Genomic DNA, 20,630 nt, shown 5'->3' with positions numbered 1-20,630 from the left:
TTCTTGGATTTTGAGCATTCTTCGTGTATTCTAGATATGCCTATAATCAATTATGATTTGCGATCTGTTATTAAATATTTCTGGGTTTTCCCCCTAAAATATATTTTAGACATATTTTAATGATCTTAAATCAATATTAAATAATGCATTTTATCATGTTCAACTTCATCAAGTTGTATATGTTAAACATGTACAACATTTTGCATCTCAATCATACCTCAAGAAAGTGGTTTAAAAATAAAAATAATATAGCAACAAAAACAAAAATTTTTTTTTCACAAAAAATGAGCAATATTTATATACTGAAATCTAGAAAACATTACTGAGATGAACTCATCAATATAGAGATATACAGGGTTTATAGGTCAGAAGAATCATGTTGCTATGATGTCCGTTTTCCCCAAATTCATCTAAAGATTCAATGCAATCCCCATCAAAATCCCCATAGGCTTTTATATAAAAATTTCAAGGTAGATGTGATTTTTTAAAGATTTTATTTATTTAGTTGCAAGAGAGTGAGCATAAGTGCGGGCATGGGCAGAGGGGAAGGGAGAAGCAGACTTCTGGTCAGCAGGGAGCCCAGAGTGGGGCTTGATCCCAGGACCCCAAGATGATAACCCAAGCCAAAGACAGCCGTTCAACTGTTTAACTGACTGAGCCACCCAGGTGCCCTCAGGTAATTACAAAATTTAAATATAAAAGGCAAAACAGCTAAAATAATATGTACACACACAAATTTGAAACACTAACATTATCTGATTTCAAGATTTATAAATTACAGTAATCTGTGTGGCTCAGTCAGTTGAGTTTCTGCCTTAGGCTCAGGTCAGGATCCCAGGGCCCCATCAGGCTCCTTGGTCACTGGGGAGCCTGCTTCTCCCTCTCCCTCTGCTGCTTCCCCTGTGCTCTCTTTCACAGAAAAATAAATAAAATCTTTAAAAAAGCAAATTACAGTAATCAAGATAGTGTGCTATTGATATAAAGTTGGGCAAATAGAGGAATGGAATGAACTAGAGAGCTTAAAAATAGACCCACACATACGTAGACATACTGATTTTTGACTAAAGCACAGAGGCGATTCAGTGGAGAAAGAAGGGACTTTTCAACAAATGGAGTCTCCGGTAACTGGATATTCATAAATCAAACGAAGAACTTCAATTCATATCTCACACCATATACAAAACTTGATTTAAGTTGGATCATAGACTTAAATGTAGCAACTAAAACTATAAAACTTTGAAAAGAGAACATAAGAGATAAATTTTCTTGACTGTAAGTTAGGCAAAAATTTTTAGATATGGGACCCAAAGCCCAATGTACTAAAGAAAAAAATTCATAAATCAAAATAATCAAAATTAAAAACTGTTGCTTTTTAAAATTTTACTTAATCTTGTTGTTGTTTGAAATGGCTTTATCAAGTGATATTTACTTATAATATATTTTAAACATATTTTAATGATAGTAAATCATTATTAAATAATCCATTTCATGATAGACCCTTCAGGCATTCAAAGATAGAAACTAGAGTAATAATCCAAAAAAAGATCCCATTCCTATGTGGAGCTTTAATTATTTACCTACACCTTTTATAGGTAGCCTCTCCACCTACTCCTTCCCCAAAATATTGATGCTTAAGCTTTTAAAATTATAGATAATGTTATAATTGCATTAAGAATGTTAACCTGGGGCGCCTGGGTGGCTCAGTGGGTTAAGCTGCTGCCTTCGGCTCAGGTTGTGATCTCAGGGTCCTGGGATAGAGTCCCGAATCAGGCTCTCTGCTCAGCAGGGAGCCTGCTTCCCTTCCTCTCTTTCTGCCTGCCTCTCTGCCTACTTGTGATCTCTCTCTGTCAAATAAATAAATAAAATCTTAAAAAAAAAAAAATGTTCACCAGTATATCGTATAGTTGTTGAGATATTTTTTTTAAACGAATAAAAGAGAGATGAGAATGATTGTTGCTTCAATAAATGTTAAAGCTTTGACAGAAAAGAGCAGCTAGTCTCAATGACACACTTTCTTCTAACTCTTAGGAAAAGTGTATGTTTCTAGAGAATACCATCTATCATGCCCCGTTACATAAAAAGACAGACATTGCTTTGGTAAATGTTCCTCTTACTTAGAGTCCAATCAATTTAAGTTTCTGTAAAGTCAGTGCTTTGTAATGTAAAATCATTTTATGTATCAGATAATTTCTATACTCAAAGTGTAGCATGACATGTCATTGCTTTAATAGTTTACGTCTGTTCTGTCGACTATTCCCCATGCTGTCAAGAGCTCCACTGTCATTTAATACACTCAAGGGAAACACCATTTATCTTATTTGTAAAAGCATATTTGCATTAACCTTTAAGTCTTCTTAATAAAACAAAACAAAAAAAGTAAACAGATTGCTTACAGATCTTCGTATATGAGAGCATAAATGTCAGTGCCTATGCTGGAGTCCTCAGAATATGTTGCCATGTTAGAGAAAAGGAATTCAAGCCTTTTGGTCCCCAAACCACTTTTTTATAACAAATATTTTATCATGTGTTTTAACAGAAAACAAACAAAAACAATCTACAGAAAAGATTTTGAAATAAAAATAATACTGTTAGGATTGACAATAATGTAAATGAAGAATAAAATAACTATGATCAAAATATGTGTTTCCATACATAATATAGAGGTATAGCCATATAGAAAAGGGGATGGTACTTAGATTTTGGAATCAACTTACAGTGTATTCATTCATTCAATTCAAATGTTTATTGATCATCTTTGTGCAAGAGTCTGTTGAAGACACTTATTGCAGCAGCAAAACAACCCATGCAATTATAGCAGGGAGACAGAATATATCCCCAATCAATAAATAAAGCACTTGTAGTATATTCCTGTATATGGAATATGAGGGCAAGTTTCAAGAAATTCCTGAAGAAGGCAGGAAATAGAAATACAGTAGCAAAATAAAACCAAATAAAATCACATGCCCCTACCTCTACCTCCATATTTTCTCCCTCACCCCTGTCTAAAAAAAAAAAAAAAATAAATATATAAAAATTTAAATACCCTTGCATTGCATAACAGATGCATGTTTTCTATAGTTTTTTTTTAAGCCCCTATTTTTTTTCAGTGTTTTAATTTATGTAAAGAGCCTGTTGAAGACACTCTGAAAAAGTTGGCATGCAAAATTAACTACATCTCTACTTTATATAGGTATTATAATTCCTGAAAACTGTTATGACAGAAGACAAAATAAATAAAAGCATAATACGTCCCTTCCTTAGAATTTGCTCAAAAGAAGTTATTTACCGTTATCTTTTCTTAAATTTAAGATGATACTAGACAAGTAACATCTCCCAAAAACTACTCAGTATTTTATATAAAAGAGGGAAAGTAAATATTTTGGTTGCTGTTAGTTAAGCTTTAGCACTTTAAGGTTGAAGTGACAGGTAATATTCAAAATGTTGTCCACTGACTTTTTTTATTTGTTTGTTTGTTTGAAGCTTTTGGAAACATGTCCAAAACGTTGATGAGATGTTGGAAACCAGTTGAAACACAGTAAAATTCAACCCAATAAAATAAGACTGCTTTCTCTTCATCCACGTTGGAAATTTTCAAGAAGTGAACTATGACAATATATCAATTTTTGGTACTATTTCTACTCTGGGTATGCCTGCCACATTTCTGTTCTCCAGAGATAATGTTCAGAAGGACTCCTGTGCCCCAGAAAAGAATTTTAGGTGCACGGGTGCCTAGGAGTGATGGCAAAATTCTGCATCGTCAAAAACGTGGTTGGATGTGGAATCAATTTTTCTTACTGGAGGAATATACAGGATCTGATTATCAATATGTGGGCAAGGTAAGTCTGCATTGAAATGGCAAATATTTAAATTCTTTTTTTATTATGTCTTGGGAAAACCTGAGGATTTTAAGATCATTAGTCTCATGAATTTGATTCTCTAATCCTCAAGTAATTGTTGTTTATAGAATAGAAATTATAATTTGAGAGACTATGGGATACATAAATACAGCATGATAAAGGTAGTGATTCATTTGCTAGAATTAATTCTGTCCATTTCTTTATGGATTAAAGAAGTAGTAAAAATTGCACTTTTAGAATTTGTAGTTAGATATGAATGATAGTGAGAAAACTATATGTCGATGTAGCCATTTAAAATGACTATATTTCACACTGCTCTTGATTTCAGCGAGGAAAAAAAGACATTTAAGAATTGTTTAATATTCTACAGAATGAAAAAGCAAATGTCATTAAAAGTATGACCAAAGGCACCCCAAAATAGCTTTTTTATAAGAAAGCTTATTTTAGATATGAGTGTTATTTATTTTTCTCAAGTGTCACTATGGGCACATTTACATAAAGGAAAAATCAGTAGAAGACAAGCAGGTAGAAGTAGCTTACTTACTGTGATATGTGCACAGAGACAAGTTTTCATCTTATTCAATTATAAAAATTAGTGAGGAAAATTAGTTGTGGTTGGGAGTGCAATGAAAAGTAACAATGGATGCTTCTATATACTACATTGTATTCATTTTCAGTTTTCTTTTTTGGCTCTCTCTGAATGTCCTAGAAGTTAGATAATGTCTTAAGAAAGAATTCATGTTCATAGTCATGGTTACTTTTATGGACCGTATGAAAATATATCAAAGAAAAGAGAAAAAGACACTAGCAAAATGAAATCAAATATAGTCACATGTTAACACATCATTTATTAATACTGTAAAAGTATGAACTATTACCATGATGGAGAACTTTGTATTAACCTAAATTTTAATGGCTTTGTTCAAATAATTAAAATTGTGCTAAAGTTTTTATCCTCTAAGAAAAGCTACTTTTAAACTATTTTTAAAAACAATTTTGAAAATATTTTTCATTGATTTTAAAACACTTGGATATATTTTTTCATGTTCTAATTATTTCAGTCCTTTTTAAATGTCTGGCAATATGACAAAGATGACATTAAAGGTTAAATGCTACGTTAACTAGAAGGAGAAGTGTCACTATGGGCACATTTACATAAAGGAAAAATCAGTAGAAGACAAGCAGGTAGAAGTAGCTAACTTACTGTGATATGTGCACAGAGACAAGTTTTCATCTTATTCAATTATAAAAATTAGTGAGGAAATTAGATCATTAGTCTCATCAAAAGCACCAGCAATGTGACAATCTTAGGAGAAAGACCATCATAGCCAGACTTATCACAGGTCACATCTGACAGGATGCCTAAAATGAGAGGATTAAGGTACATTTTATGGTTGCTACAATAGGCAACTTTAAGTTTATGAAAGCAATCATGTGAAAATGTAGTAACATAAATCTAGACCAAAGAAGCTATAAATCAAATAGTTTCCTTTGGTTCTTCCTGAACATAGGACTTACTTGGCATATTTGCATGTGTTTTCCATCATCCAGTTCATTTTCATGAGGATTTAGTAAGTGTTGATAAATTACCATTACATTATACACTCTCACATGACAGTCAAGTGACTTATGTCCTTTCATTTCTTCTCTCCCAGAAGAATGTCAACACCTTGAGATCAAAGACCTTTACTTCATACTTCACTTTCTCTCTAGCTCTTTGAGTGGAGCTTAACATTTAGTTGGTTGAATTGATGTGAGTTGCACTGAACTTAATTCCCAGAATCATATGGTACTACTTGGCTCTTTGTTGGGGAAAACTAGTCTAGAATTTAAATCCCTGTGGACAATTAAAGCTGGTAAATAATTGAGATATATGCATCTTGATACACAACCCAAATTTTATTCTTCCTTGCTCTGCTTGATAAAAGCAAGTTAAAAACTTAATTTAGATATAAACATACAGATTTGTATATGTTAAAAAGGCAATATACAATACTTTAATAAACATACATTAAAATGAATATAAAAATTCAAATCCCCTAGATATTCTAACAGTACTTATAATACATTTATTATATATTCATTCTTTCTTTCAGAAATTTCACTGCCAGTTTTTACTATATTTGAAGTAGGAATGTAATACTAATGCTAAGTGATTCAGTGTCTAACTAGGTTAGTTTAGATGTAGTAGTAATGCATGTTCTAATTACTTGACATATGGGAAGATGATAGACACCCCATTGTAGTGGGGAATATTTGGGGAACTCAGAATAAGAAGAAAGAAGAATTATAATGATGGAGTGAAGACAAGACTGAAAGCACATATGTGAAAAGAGAGAACATTTTTTAAAATACTAAACAATCTGGGGCACCTGGGTGGCTCAGTCAGTTAAGCATATGCCTTTGGCTCAGGCTTAGGTAGGTCATGATCCCAGGGTCCTGGGATCAAGCTCCACATCAGGACCCCTGCACAGCAGGGATCCTGCTTCTCCCTTTCCTACTCCCCCTGCTTGAGCACACACTTTCTCTCTCTCTGTCAAATAAATAAGTAATCTTAAAAAGTATATATATACAATTTGACAACCAACCAACAGTCAGAGGAACTGAGATGTAACCTCATTTGTACCACTGTTTGTCTCAGAGTGATTAAGAAACCAAGCCAACCAAAAATGAACTCAAAGCATTTCATCGTTCAGCTCTCAAAAATTTTCCTCTACATCATTCAGTCAAAAGCACGTTAAACTAAAATATATTTGTTGTAACTATTTTTATTTTTTATTTTCAGTGAGATAATCACAAAATTGTCTTTACCTTCCATAGCAAGTGGCTTAAAACTTGAACTTCAAGTAATCTACATGGTGTACTATATTGCTTTCATTTTGTAACCTTCTATAGTTGTATTGCTGTTTTCCAACTTAATATTTGAAAAACATTGTGATTATAAACTATTTTTATTAATTTAAGCATAACTTATAATCACAGCTTCTTATGGTCTGATTCAGTTGCCCTGGACAAATAATTTTGAATTTCTAGTTTCCAAATATTCAAATAAAATAAATAATGACATTAAACTAGATAGTCTTGAATTTACTTTAAGCTGTAAGAGATATATAGTTCTAAGAGAAATACTAATTTTATTTACTGCAAAAATTTTGTCTGCATTTTATATAATTATTTTTAAATGGAGAAGAGCATGTTAAAATTAGATTTTTAATCAAAACCAGATACAGAGACAAATCCCCAAACACCAAAAATTTAATAATGTTCTTGGGTAACAATAAACCTGATTCTGAGTCAGCATAGTTAGTAAGGCAATTCACTCCCGGAAGTGAAAACATAATACTTTACAAGTAGTTAGAGTAACTGCCTACGTTTCCTGATTTAATGAAAACCATCAGGTGGTGGCAGGTGAGGAGGGTGTGACTGGCATCTAGTTGGCAGAATCCAAGGTTACTGCTGAAAAATCCTTCAATGCGCAGGACAGACCTCCATAGAATTTTCTAGTTCAAAGCGTAAATAGTGACAAGATGGCGAAATCCTGTCCTAGTTTGCCAGTTGTTTACATTTTCCTAAACAGCTCAATTTTTATTTTAGTTCTTTTTGGGTTCCTGCTTCTGGACCTACTCTCAGTTATAATTTTATTTCTTCCTTCCAGAGTTGCCATGAGTATTTGCTTTGTGAAACTTAGATTTCTTTCAAGGTCTCCTCTCCTTCATGTCCTATCTAATCCTTAGGCCCACATTTGGCTCCAGCCTCTTAATCATCCTTCTCCATAGACCTGTGGGCTCCACAAACCTACTAGGGATAAAGTATGCATTCATTATTTCAATAAATATGTAGAAGGCATACTTCTCATGTACACCTACTCTGTTACTGAGTTCATGATGGCAAAAATAAGATTTCTCTGCTCACCAAGTATCCATCTTTCAGAGAAGAGAAAATAATAAAGCTAACAGCATTTTATGAGGTCTTTTAATCTCTGGTAAAGCAAAGAACCCAAAAGCCAAGAACAGAAAAATAAGTACCAAATATCGCAATGTTCTATGTCTGCAGGACTTGTAAGTAAAGTGGAAATAAAACAGTTTTGGGATTTACATGACATAAATCAATGTTATTAAAAGTCGAGATTGGAGAGTCAAGGTATATACTTCTATTTTTTTTAATTTATCTGTTTATTTTTTGTACAATGCCTCATAAAAATTGCTCACTGGAAATTTCTAGAAGAGAGATCTTCCAAAAACTGAAAAAATGTGATCCATGAAAGAATAACCCAACTTTAAATAGAATACCAGAAATACCAACTGTGCCCACCATATTGGACCATGTTCCTTTTGCCATATAGTTACAAATAAATCAAACCTGGTTACAATGGAGATAGAGTAGTTGGGACTAGGACAGAGACAAGAAGCTGCCCACCCTCCCCACTGCAGTCTTTCTGGGGTGAACAGATCTGAATTGAGTATGTGGAAAAACTTAATGCTACCTGGGAGTTCAGAGAATTGCAAACATTTTAATGGATTGAATGTTCTCTTCAGAGAGTTGGATATTCTAATAATTGTAATGATATTGTTCTTGAAACTAAAAATTCCAGGTGACTCTTTTTTAAAATTCATACATGACCAAAAAGACTGTATATTAAAAACCAACAAAAACAACAACAGAAAACTGTTTAACTGTTCAATATATATAGACCTGATTTCAGTGGTGGGATGGGGGCTGGAGAAGTGTTGGTGGAGAGTTCTTTTCTATTGGGACCTTATTAATAGCAGCCATTGAAAGAATGAGGCATAAAACAAATAGTAGTAATTTTAAACAGAAAAAAGATCTGGAAGAAAATAAATCAGAATGAGTTGATAGACATTGGCATAGACACCTTTAGATGACATGGCTATAGATCTTCCTGACGAAGACACATTTGGACTTTTGGATGAATAAAGACATTATTTCTCTGAAACATAAAGAGCACGAAATGAAACAAAAATGCAGTGGAGTTTTTAAGACTTTTTTACACACTCCTCAAGCAAGAAGCAATAAAAGCATTTTTAAATAGAGGCATGTCCTGCAAAACATTGATAATGTTTTCCAGGCAGACCACCTCTTGGTTTTTAATTCTCAAAATGCATACAATATTTATATCTCTCAATACAATGATATTTCAGCCAGCAGTTATATAGGGAAAATATGCTTACATTGTCAAAGCTCAGTATATTAACAAAGCAATATTTAGGAAGGTATTGAGTTGCATTCCAGATACACTTGCATTGAAGATAAAACTTCAAAACCACACATAGATGGTTTAAAGATGATAAAGGCTGTCAAAAAGAATGTATATCCAAGATTTATAAACACAGAGAAGCCATGTTCATTCATATTAACCTTCAGATGAACACGTAGTACAGGTTTATGTATTTTACATATTAACGTTATAGCTCGTTATTCTTATTTTACAGGTCTTTGGTTACTTTTTAGGAAATTGGTTTTGAGTTTAGGTGCCCTGTATGAGTATTCTGTTGTTTTTGTTTTTCCCATTTAAAATAATAGGAAAAAGGATCCCTTTTAGCAGTTTCAAAATATAGCAAAAATAGCAAAATGTCAAGTGTCAAATGTTGAATATAGTTATAAAAGAAAGAACACGATAAATAGAATTAAGTATGAGATACTCATATATAAATAACCATAATCATCCTTTCATTTATAAGTTCTTACTGATAGTAGTGAAAACATATTTTTACTACACTTTCCCATGAAGTTATTTACATGACGTGTTCTCAAATATCAAGGTTACTCATGTATACGTCATGACTTCATTTTATAACCTTCATGAAACAACACACACACACACACGCACATACACAAACACACCCACCATCTAACCACATTTACCACACTCTGCTGCCCATACTGTCCTCGAGGGATTTGTGGCAAATCTACCCCCCCATTCTCCTTTTTTTCTCACTTGAGTTACTAACCCTGAAATGCTGTGAATGTTGTGATCTCTTCTCCCCAACCACAGCCTTCCTTTTGTATATTCCTGTCTTATACTCACCATTTTATTAATCCATTCCCACAGAAGCTGCTGCTTCTCTTTCTGTTTCTTCAGCTAGTTACATAGCATCTTTTAAAATCTACCTCCCTATGTGATATCTCTTGAACTTACTTTTATTAGTATATGTTTTAGATAAAAGATAATTCTGGCTTTATTTTCTAAATCTTTTTTTTTTTTTTTCTGTGATGTTAGGTCAATGAATTCGTGAAGTCTAGCAATACTTGTAAGTAGATACAAGTAGATATTATTCAAAACAATAACAGGCTGATATACAGAATGACTCAAAATTTGCCCGTCAAATAAATTTTGAAAAACTTTACCTATTATATAAAAATAGTCAAATTCAAATAAAAATTTAAATTACAATTGACCTGTAATTTTTCAAATATAAACTTTTAAGAAACATCATTATTTTATAATGACGATTATATGAAAATTGAGTCGATTACTTTTAGCAAAAACACGAGAGAAATCTCTATAGATGAAGACATGTATTAAATCTCACATAAATCTGTTCAGCAGAAAGTATCTCAATGTAATTTATAAGTAGCAGGTGTGTGTGTAATGGTCATGAAGCATGGGGAAATTATTATTATAGTATTATGAATTTCTACCAAAGCCCTTTCATTTTCTTTCTTGGAGACAATATATAATTATATATTCAATTAAATTTTGTCCCCATTTTACTGAAGAATAATGTTCTTTTCAGTAAAGAAAATGAAAAAGTGGGATGGTATGTTAATGTTTGCTCATCAGTGTCTCATACTCGGGTATACGTTCACATCTTCAAATTCTCAGTTGCTTCTTATTAAAGCATGAAAAGGAAGGGACATTTTAACAAATTTTCTGAACTGAATTCTTAAATTGTCACATACTATAGTTACATTTTTACATTCATTTATTAAAGAATGTTATTTAACTTTAATATTTTATTTTATTATTACTACTAATGCCATTATTATTATTGTGATGTTAATTGGGTAACTGTTCCATGGCTTCTCATAATTGTGACTAAAAGCTAACATAAAGAACAGTATGAACAGGTAAGTTTCCATGTAGATAGACTAAATTTAGAAAAGGGAGCAGAGGCTCCTGGGTGGCTCAGTTAGTTAAGGATCTGACTCTGCATTTCGGCTCAGGTTATGAGCTTGAGGTCCCTGGTCAAGCCACATGTGTGTGGGATTCTGGCTCAGCAAGGGTCTGCCTCGCTCCCTCTGCCACCCTCCAACATGTGCACTCTCTCTCTCTGGCTTTGAAATAAATAAGTAAATCTTAAAAAAAAAAAAAGAAAGAAAGAAAGAAAGAAAGAAAGAAAGAAAGAAAGAAAGAAAGAAAGAAAGAGAAAAGGGAGGAGTAATTTGCTGGGATATGATATATATATATATATACTTTTGGTTCTTTCTTTAGAACCCTAATCTTTAAGAGACAAAGGGTATTTTATGTAAATTTCAGATTCACTCTTTAGGTAAAATTCTTTAACTTCACATGCTAAACCATACTTTATGTGTCTATAGCTTATATAAAACTATTAAATTTAGAATTTTAAATTAAGATGTTAACTCTCAGCCCAGTACTAAAATTATTTTACCAAGTAGGAAATTCTACCAAGTAAGAACATGTACTATTATAGACATTTTTCTCAAGGAACATATCCCATTTTGGCTGCTGTTTAGCATAAATTCCATCAGTGAACTTCGGAGTTCAGTGTTGTGTCTTCCAAGTGCCCCCAAAAAGCTCTGAGACCACTGAGTTTTCCAGTTTTCCTTGATACCAATTTTGTCACAAACCTGCATCAAATCTAGCACCCAATTTAGTCTGTACATATGTGTTTGACTATTCTGAGTCTAGCAGAGCAGAAGGATAGAGTTGTGAGTTGTGAATGGCCCAAGCTTCTGCATCCTTGATGGTCAAATTGAAGGGAAACAATAAAGAGATAAAATAAAGATCAAGGACACGACTTTTGATAAGAAATAAAGTAACATAGAGGTAGAGGCAGAGGAGGAGAAGCTAGGTGGTGAGGAAGAGGACTAAGACTAGGATGCTTATAAAGGCCAAAGGAGAGAAAAAGCTCCAAGGAGCAGGTGACTAATCTTGTTGTGTAAAGCAAACACAACCAAAAGACAAGTGTAGCAACTTAAAAAACAGTATGGACCGAGGAGAGAGTTACTCTCAGGATCTGAGATGAATGGCAATCCAATAGACAGCCTTGGCTTAGAAAGAAGAAAGCAACATACTGGTTTCTCATAGGCATATTATCAATGAGACAAAATAAGTGAAGAGTGAGAGATATTTTGAAATGAGGAAGAGCTAGAGATAAGATATTGTGATGTGGACAGAAAGAGAGGGTGTGAATATGCACAACAGATGCGCTCATTTCCCTTCTTAAAAGTTAGGATTGAAGGGGCAGTAGGCTAAGCATCTGCCCTCTGCTTGGGTCACCATCTCTGGGCTCTGGAATCAAATTCCACATTGGGATCAGTGCTCAGCAGGGAGTCTGTTCCTCCCACTCACTCTCCCTCTGTGCTCTCTCTCTCTCTTTGAATCTTAAAAAAAATTTTAAAAGTTATAATTGAAAATATCTGTGAAGCTGACAGCATCACACATAATCATAATCACCAGCCAAAAAGAGTATTCTCACTTAAATCACCAACAGAAATGAAACAATTTAAAAAACCCACCTTTCTTGCCACTAATATTTAACACACTTCTGGAACCAAAAAAAAAAAAAAAAAAGGCATAAATGTTATCACATATTGTTTTATGATATAATTTATAATAATCTGAAAAGTCCTGATATATCCTGATAATGATAATTATAAAATTCATTTTATTTATGACTATTTAATATTCTAATAATCTCATCAGGTAGTTTTATATTCTCTCTCATTTACAAGTAAGAAAAATATGTCCTTACTGTCTAAATAAGTTGCCTAAGGGCACCAATCAGGAAACTTGTAGAACTGAAGTTCTAACCCAGAAAGTATGACTCCAGACTATATGTTATCCCCTATCACACCTCATTACACCATTCTTGTTGTTATTAATATTATGTGTGTTACCTCACCAACAACAGTGTATTCTTATTTAAGGATGACAATGATGAGTATGTTAGCTGAGTTTTCTGAATGATATCAACAGAAAACTACAATTGTGCATGTAACAGGGATATTCCTTTTTCTTTCTTTCTTATTATAAGATTTTATTTATTTATTTGAGAGAGAGAGAGCATAAGCAGGGGGAGGAGCAAAGGGAGAGGGAGAAGCAGACTCCTCACTGAGCAGGGAGCCCAACGTGGACCTGGATCCCAGGACCCTGCGAAACCTACTGAACCACCCAGGTACCCAGGGATATTTCCGCCATATCATAGAGATGTCAAACTTATTTTGTCATGTGTTTATTATCTAATTTACGTATGGAATTGGTAATGCATTCACCTTGTATAAAATTTAAAGGGCAAAATAGAGTATTCTGTTAAAACTAAGACTCCCACCATGATCCTTATACATCTATAGCTCTCATCCTAAGAACCAGTTGCATTTACCAGATTCTTTTTGGCAGTGGGTATATGTTTCAAGAGACATTATAGAATTTTATGTAAACACACATGTATGATGTATATTTTTACATAAATGGTGATGTACTTTATGGAATCCTATATACTGTGGGTTTTTTTAACATAAAAATATGACTTGAGAAGTCTCAGTTTCAGTACATAATGCTTTGTTTCATTTAAAAAAACAAAACTTCAATTGCAGCATAGTATTCTTTCCTGTGTATGTGTCATAATCATCATTTTCCTTTTGACTGGCATTTAGTTATTTAAAAAATCATTTAGTAATAATATGAACTTATTTTAGACATTGCAGGTAAATCTTTGGGAATATGACTTAAAGTGGAGATGTTGAAGCAAAGTCTTGAGAAATTTTAAACATTTGTAGGTATTGCAAAATTGCTCTCCAATAATGTTCCAATTTATCATACCAACCACAATGGTAACTATTTCTCCACAATTATATGAAATATCTGAATTATCATTTTTAAATTTTTTCAGTCTTATAAATGAAAACATTTTTCTTTTACTTTAAATAAGGATGAGTATTTCTTCATGTGTTTAAAGCATTTTCCATTTATTTAAAAGAGTGTTTATATATTTTACCAATTTTTCTACTGACAAGATAGTCAGTTTTTTCTATTTCTAAGTTCTTCTTATTAACTGATCTTTTTTAAAAATTTTCCAATGTAATCCATACAGAAGATTAAATAAAACACGTATCTACACTTTAATGAATAAATATAAGTCAATGGAAATGGAAAACTTCTAACCTTATAAAACCCTGTCTATGGCTCTATTAACACCATTTCTCCCTTATAAAGGAGTCGATAAGCTTCATTTAATGTCAATAATGCCTTGCATTTCTTTACAGTTTGAACTTCTATGTAGCCATTCCTAAACCAAATAATAGAGCTTTAAATATTTCTGAAATTAGGTATAATCATTGTTCATATATTCTTTTGTGTCTTTCTTCTTTTGCTCATATAAGTTTATGAAATTAACCCATATTGTTATGGAGAGGATCTCTTTATGTGAATATGTTTGGATTTACTGATATACTATTAATAATGGAACTACGATGTTGTTCCTTCCTCCTAGCTTTGCATATTACTAGCAATGCTTCTTTAAACCTCTGAACATGCATCCTGATACATATGTATATTGAATAAGTTTAGAGTATATAATTAGGGGTAAAGTTGCTGATCTATATACTGTGTGTCTAGCTTTAGTTTTTCCAAATGGTGCCATCTTAGTTTCCTAAATTTTAATCAATACACACTCCTACTGACAGTATATGAGAGTTTCCATTACTCTAGACATACATACTTGCTATTTAAGAAATCCCCCTGACCTTGGGCGCCTGGGTTAAAGCCTCTGCCTTCAGCCAGGTCATGATCCCAGGGTCCCGGGATCAAGCCCCACAACAGTCTCTCTGCTCTCTGGGGAGCCTGCTTCCCCATCTCTCTCTCTGCCTGCCTCTCTGCCTACTTGTGATCTCTGTCTGTGAAATAAATAAATAAAAATCTTAAAAAAAAAATCCTCCCCCCAAATCTAGTGGTTTAACTTGCATTTTCCTAAATAATAGTGAGATTTCATTTCTGTGAAAACGTTTTTCAAGTGTTTTACCAATTATTTCTTTAGGTCATCTATTCTTTTCCTAGGGATTGCTTCATCCCCAAATCCATAATGGGTGTGGCACAGGCACCCAATTATTTCACTAGATCACATGACTATGTCACGAAGCTCATATTTTTAGTGGAAAATGCAGGAAAGTTAAAATAAACATAATAAATATATTACTCTGACAATATGTTAAAAGATGAAGAGCTATCAGAAAAGAAGAGATAAAACAAGGGGAGAGATAGGGGGTGAGACATAGCAAGTGGTGGTAGTCAAGTATTTCCTCACTGAGAAGGGGTGATGTCTGAGCAAAGGATTCGAAGGAAGTTAAAAAAGTAACTAAGCAGTTATCAGTGGAGATTATATATATATATATGCATATACATATATTTATTTATTTATTTTTGCATAAAGAAGAAATAGTTCTTGCAAACACGCCAGTCAGGAGGTTCTTTGTGAATATCAATGAGGAGGACAAGAAAGTGAGTGTGGAACAAAAGAATCTAGAAACAGGTTGTGGAAAGGGAAGACTGAGAGGTAATGAGATGCCCAGATCTTGTAGAGGATGGTAGACAGAACAATGGCCCCCAAAGATATCCACATCTTAATTGTCAAAATTTGTGAATATGTTATTTTAAATAGCAAAACAACGCTATGCAGCTATAATGAGATAAAGGACATTGAAATTGGGAACGTAGGCTGCTTTATTCAGGTGATCCCAGTGTAATCATATGGAAAGAGGCAAGAGGGTCAAAGTCAAATAAAAGGTGTAACAGTGGAATTTGAGGTTAGGGTGATGAGCTTTGAACATGAAGGGAGAGGTGCAAACCAAGGAGTGCAAAAAGCCTCCAGAATCTGGCAACTGTGAGGAAGTACCTGAAGACTCCAGTACAAATAGAGCCCTGCCAATACCTGGATTTTAAAACCTCTCATTTCCAGATCTATAGGAGAATTACTTTGTGTGGTTTTGAGCTACTGAGGTTGTGGGAATCTGTTGCAGCAGCAATAGGTACGTCTGTGTGGACAGGACCTTGTAGGTATTCTGACTTTCATCCTGAATGACATGGGAAGATCTTGTACAATTTTTAGCAGAAGACTGTCATTACATGAATTACATTTTAAAAATATCATTCTGGCTTCTGGCTTTAAAGTTGATACAAGAGACATTTCTGCAATGTTTGTTATACATGGAGCGTTAGAGACTGTTGTGTATGACTCAAAAAAATTTGGCCCAAGCAACCAGAGAGATGGATTTTCTTTTACTTGAAGTAACAGAGCAGTAGGACTAAGAACTATGTTTATCTTTAGATGCATTGAAACAAATGGAGTTTGGGAAGTTTATATGAGTTCAGGAAAGAGTTTTAAGCTGGAACCTCTTAGGAGTCATCAGCCTATAGGTGATATTTAACAGAATGGGACTGTGATATCAAGAAAGTGAGTGTAATGAGAAGAGAGAACATAGGGCTGTTTTCAGGGGCAAACCCACTTTGAGATGCATGTGAGGTCGAGGAGGATATGCGGGGAGAGATGAAGAACCAACAATGCAATGGAGATGAATATTCCGTGAACTGGAAGGAACACTAAGAGCCTGGGGCTGGGGGTCTTAGAATACAGATGAATAAAATGTTTGGAGGAGAGAATATTCTAACTATATTGACAGTTGCTGAAATATCAAGTATGTTGAGAGTTTTGAATACTAACTTTGGAGATTATAGGTGAACTTGTGTTATGGTTTTGATGATAAAGTCATTCCGAATTCTTATTGCAAAGGATTAAAAAGGAATGAAGTGAGAGAAATTGAAGTAAGTACACGCCAGCAACTCTAGAGAGTCTTTTAATAGAGGAGCAATGTATGCAGCAGTATCTGGCAGGAGAAGTGTTACTAGGATCAAGAAAAAAAGAAAGGAACTTTTCTTTTGTCTTTCTGCAAGAAACCTCTGATGATTGATTGAATAAATGATATGAAAGGAAGCATCTTTATTTTGTTCATAATTTTTTTAAGAGTTCAACATTTTACTATTAATTGCTTTATGTTCCAGTATGCTTTGTTTTTAAGTCATACATGAATATGAAATGCTATCAAATATATTTATATATCTATTGAATTGCTGATATGGGTGAATTGATATAATAGCTTTCCATTATTGTATTCCATTTGCTCTTTTTTTAAAAATTCTACTATTATAAATCATGTATTTTTATCTAAGATATCCTTTGAAATTTCTTTGGATCTATTCCTACCATATTTAGATATCAAAGTTACGATAATCACATAAAATGAGATGGGAAATACTATACTTTTTCCATTAGCTTAAATAATTTATGTGTGATTGAATTATTGTTTTCATGAACGTTAGCTAAAATTCATTAAAAATACTATGATAAGTAGTTTTTTTGTGTGATTTTATAATTTTTTATTTTTTATAAACATATATTTTTATCCCCAGGGGTACAGGTCTGTGAATCACCAGGTTTACACACTTCACAGCACTCACCAAAGCACATACCCTCCCCAATGTCCATAATCCCACCCCCTTCTCCCAAACCCCCTCCCCCCAGCAACCCTCAGTTTGTTTTGTGAGATCAAGAGTTTTATTGTAAAAAAAAAACCCTGGATTCTTATTTTCCTTAACCCTCATAGGGATGCTCAGATTCTCTTTTCTTCTTAGTTTCTGTAAATTGCACTTTTGCTATTAAATCTTTCTTGGAAGAAATAAAATAATGCAGGAAGGAGTCTCCAAAAGACTTTTAAAAATATATTGTTTGGGGCGCCTGTGTGGCTCAGTGGGTTAAGCCGCTGCCTTCGGCTCAGGTCATGATCTCAGAGTCCTGGGATCGAGCCCCACATCGGGCTCTCTGCTCAGCAGGGAGCCTGCTTCCTCCTCTCTCTCTGCCTGCCTCTCTGCCTGCTTGTGATCTCTGTCTGTCAAATAAATAAATAAAATCTTTAAAAAAAAAAAAAAATATATTGTTTTACTTAAAAACTATTTTAGTTTTAGAGAAGAGTTGTAAAAGTGTAGAGAATTTCTATTAACTGCACACTCAGATTCCTCTATTGCTAAGATTTTAAATTACTATAGTATGTCATAAGTAACAAATAATATGTATACATTATTATTAACTATACTCAATACTTCATTATGTCTTTCCTAATGACCATTTTCTTTTTCAGTATCCTAGAAGGAGACCCTATTTTATTTAATTATCATGTGTTAGGCTCCTCTGGACTGTGGAAGCTCTGATGTTTCTTTTGATTTGATGACTTTGACATTTTTGAAGTGTACTAATCAGGTATTTTAGAATGTCTGTAGAATGTCAGTAGAATGTCTAACAATTGAGTTATCCTGATATTTTCCTCAAGAGTAGACTCTGGTTATGGAGATACTGATGACCACGAATTCGTGTCATTCTCAGCCTGGACAAATTCACAATTTATGAATTATTAATTCCAAAAAAAATGTTTACAGAAATTCTATTTACAAAACAACATATGGGAACCTATCCAAACCCCCAATGACTGAAAAATGACTAAGTGATTAAGATATCTCAGCACAATATAGGGCTTGAACAAGTCTTAACAAATATACAGACTATAAAAGCACATGGAAATGTGGCTGGGAAACACTATTTCCATTGTGAAAAATAATGATGTAAAATAGAGTGCATAGACTATTTACAATTGAGTGAATATCTGTGTCTGCTCATTCATAACCATTTATTCAGTCATTTAATAAATGTGTACTTCCTTGAGCACCTACATTCTTCTCATCATATACATGATAGAGGGTGAGCATCTTTTATGCTTTGGCAGGTTCTCACACTCTTTCCTGTTTGTTGTTGTAAAATATCTTTAAGAATTTCTTTATTCTGTAAGTGAACTAGAGGCTGGTTGTACAAGTATCACAGAACACATTAGTATTCTTCATCTTCAGTGTGAACTACACTATCATTGTCTTTTATGTTCCTTCTTTGCTTTAGATTTATGTATTTTGCATTCTTTTCACTGTTTCTTCTTAGATCTCAGACATTCATTTAGGAATCAGTTGCCCTAATATGTATTAATACAAACAGTGGTGATGATATCTTCAGCTTTGTTTATCTGGTGATACTTTTCTGGCCATGTACATTCTTTAAAGTTTCACTATGTCTTTTCATAGCTTTACAGTTCATTTCTTTTTAGCACTGAGTGATATTTAATTGTCTGAGTATACCACAGCTTATTTATCCACTCATCTATGAAAGGCCATCTTGGATGATTCTAAGTTTTGGCAACTATAAATAAAGCTGCTATAAACATCTGTATATTGGGTGGAAAGAAGTTTTCAACTCCTTTGGATAAATACCAAGGAACGTAATTTCTGGACCATCACATTAAGAATCTGTTGTACGGAAACACTAAATTGTCTTCCATAGTGGCTATAACATTTTACATTCTCGCCAACATTGTGAGAATTCCTGTTGTTTCACATTTCACCAAACTTGGGTGTTGTCAGTGTTCTGGGTTTTGGCCACTTTAATAGATGTATATTGGTATCTCGTTGTTGTTTTAATTCGCATTTCCCTGATGGCATATGGGGTAGAGAATACTTTCATATGCTTATTTGCCATCTGTATATCTTCTTTGGTGAAGTCTCTTTTAAGGTCTGTTGCACATTTTTATTTAGGTTATTTGTTTTCTTATTGTTGGGTTTTCAGAGCTCTTTGTATATTTTGGATATCATTCCTTTATTAGATGTGTCCATCTAATATTTCTAATTCATTTTGTTTGCTTTTCTTTGTCTAGACTTCTCTTTTGTTTATTGTTTATAGAAAGTTCTGTCTCTTTTGTTTTTTCCACTGTTACATTCCTTTTTTTAATTTTATTTTTCCTATTTTTTTCTTAAATTTTGTTTATTTTACCTTTCTTCTCTGTTATTGGAATATCATCTATCAATTCTCATGTCAATGATTTGGACTTTTTTAATAGAGAAGCACATTTTCCTTCTTTCTTTCTTTCTTTTCTTTTTTTTTTTTTAAGATTTTCTTTCTTTCTTATCTTTCTTTATTTATCAATCAGAGAGAGAGAGAGAGCACAAGCAGGCAGAGTGGCAGACAGAGGCAGAGAGAGAAGCAGGTTCCCCGCTGAGCAAGGAGCAGGATGCGGGACTCAATCCCAGGACCCTGGGATCACGATCTGAGCAGAAGACAGCAGCTTAACCACTGAGCAACCCAGGCGTCCCAAAAAGCACATTTTCTTGCTACAATTTTTAATAATTCACTCCGATTATGCATGTTGTGCTTATCATTTTTATGTAGCTTTAAAAAACACTATATTAATTAGTTCCTGTATGATATTTTGTAATTCCATATAAATTATGTTACACTGTAAAAAAATTTCATGCCTCTTTCATCATAATTTTCTGATGACCTTTTTTGGGGGGATATATCTTTTCGTTTTTTTGGGGGGGTCTATATTTTGGATTTTGGGGGGTCCTTTTTTTTTCTTATTCTAGTATAATTAAATAGATTCTGAGCTGGTCCCTTTTAACTCCTTACTAAATAAAATGCATTTTCT

The 20,630-nt window shown here is 33.4% G+C and overlaps 1 protein-coding gene across 1 annotated transcript in view; it reads left to right on the top strand.

Moving 5' to 3' along the window:
- Positions 1 to 20,630, top strand: part of LOC131831614 (cadherin-10) — a 172,493-nt gene that overhangs the window by 59,476 nt on the left and 92,387 nt on the right. Inside the window, exon 2 of the mRNA XM_059173703.1 lies at positions 3,481 to 3,836. Coding sequence (XP_059029686.1) covers positions 3,606 to 3,836 — 231 coding nt within the window. The 5' untranslated portion in view covers positions 3,481 to 3,605. The remainder of the gene's footprint in view (positions 1 to 3,480; positions 3,837 to 20,630) is intronic.

Source organism: Mustela lutreola, chromosome 5, assembly GCF_030435805.1.
Source record: "Mustela lutreola isolate mMusLut2 chromosome 5, mMusLut2.pri, whole genome shotgun sequence".
NCBI classification, from domain to species: domain Eukaryota; kingdom Metazoa; phylum Chordata; class Mammalia; order Carnivora; family Mustelidae; genus Mustela; species Mustela lutreola.
Note: the sequence above shows the minus strand (reverse complement) of the source record. Positions and strands in the feature narration are given on the sequence as shown.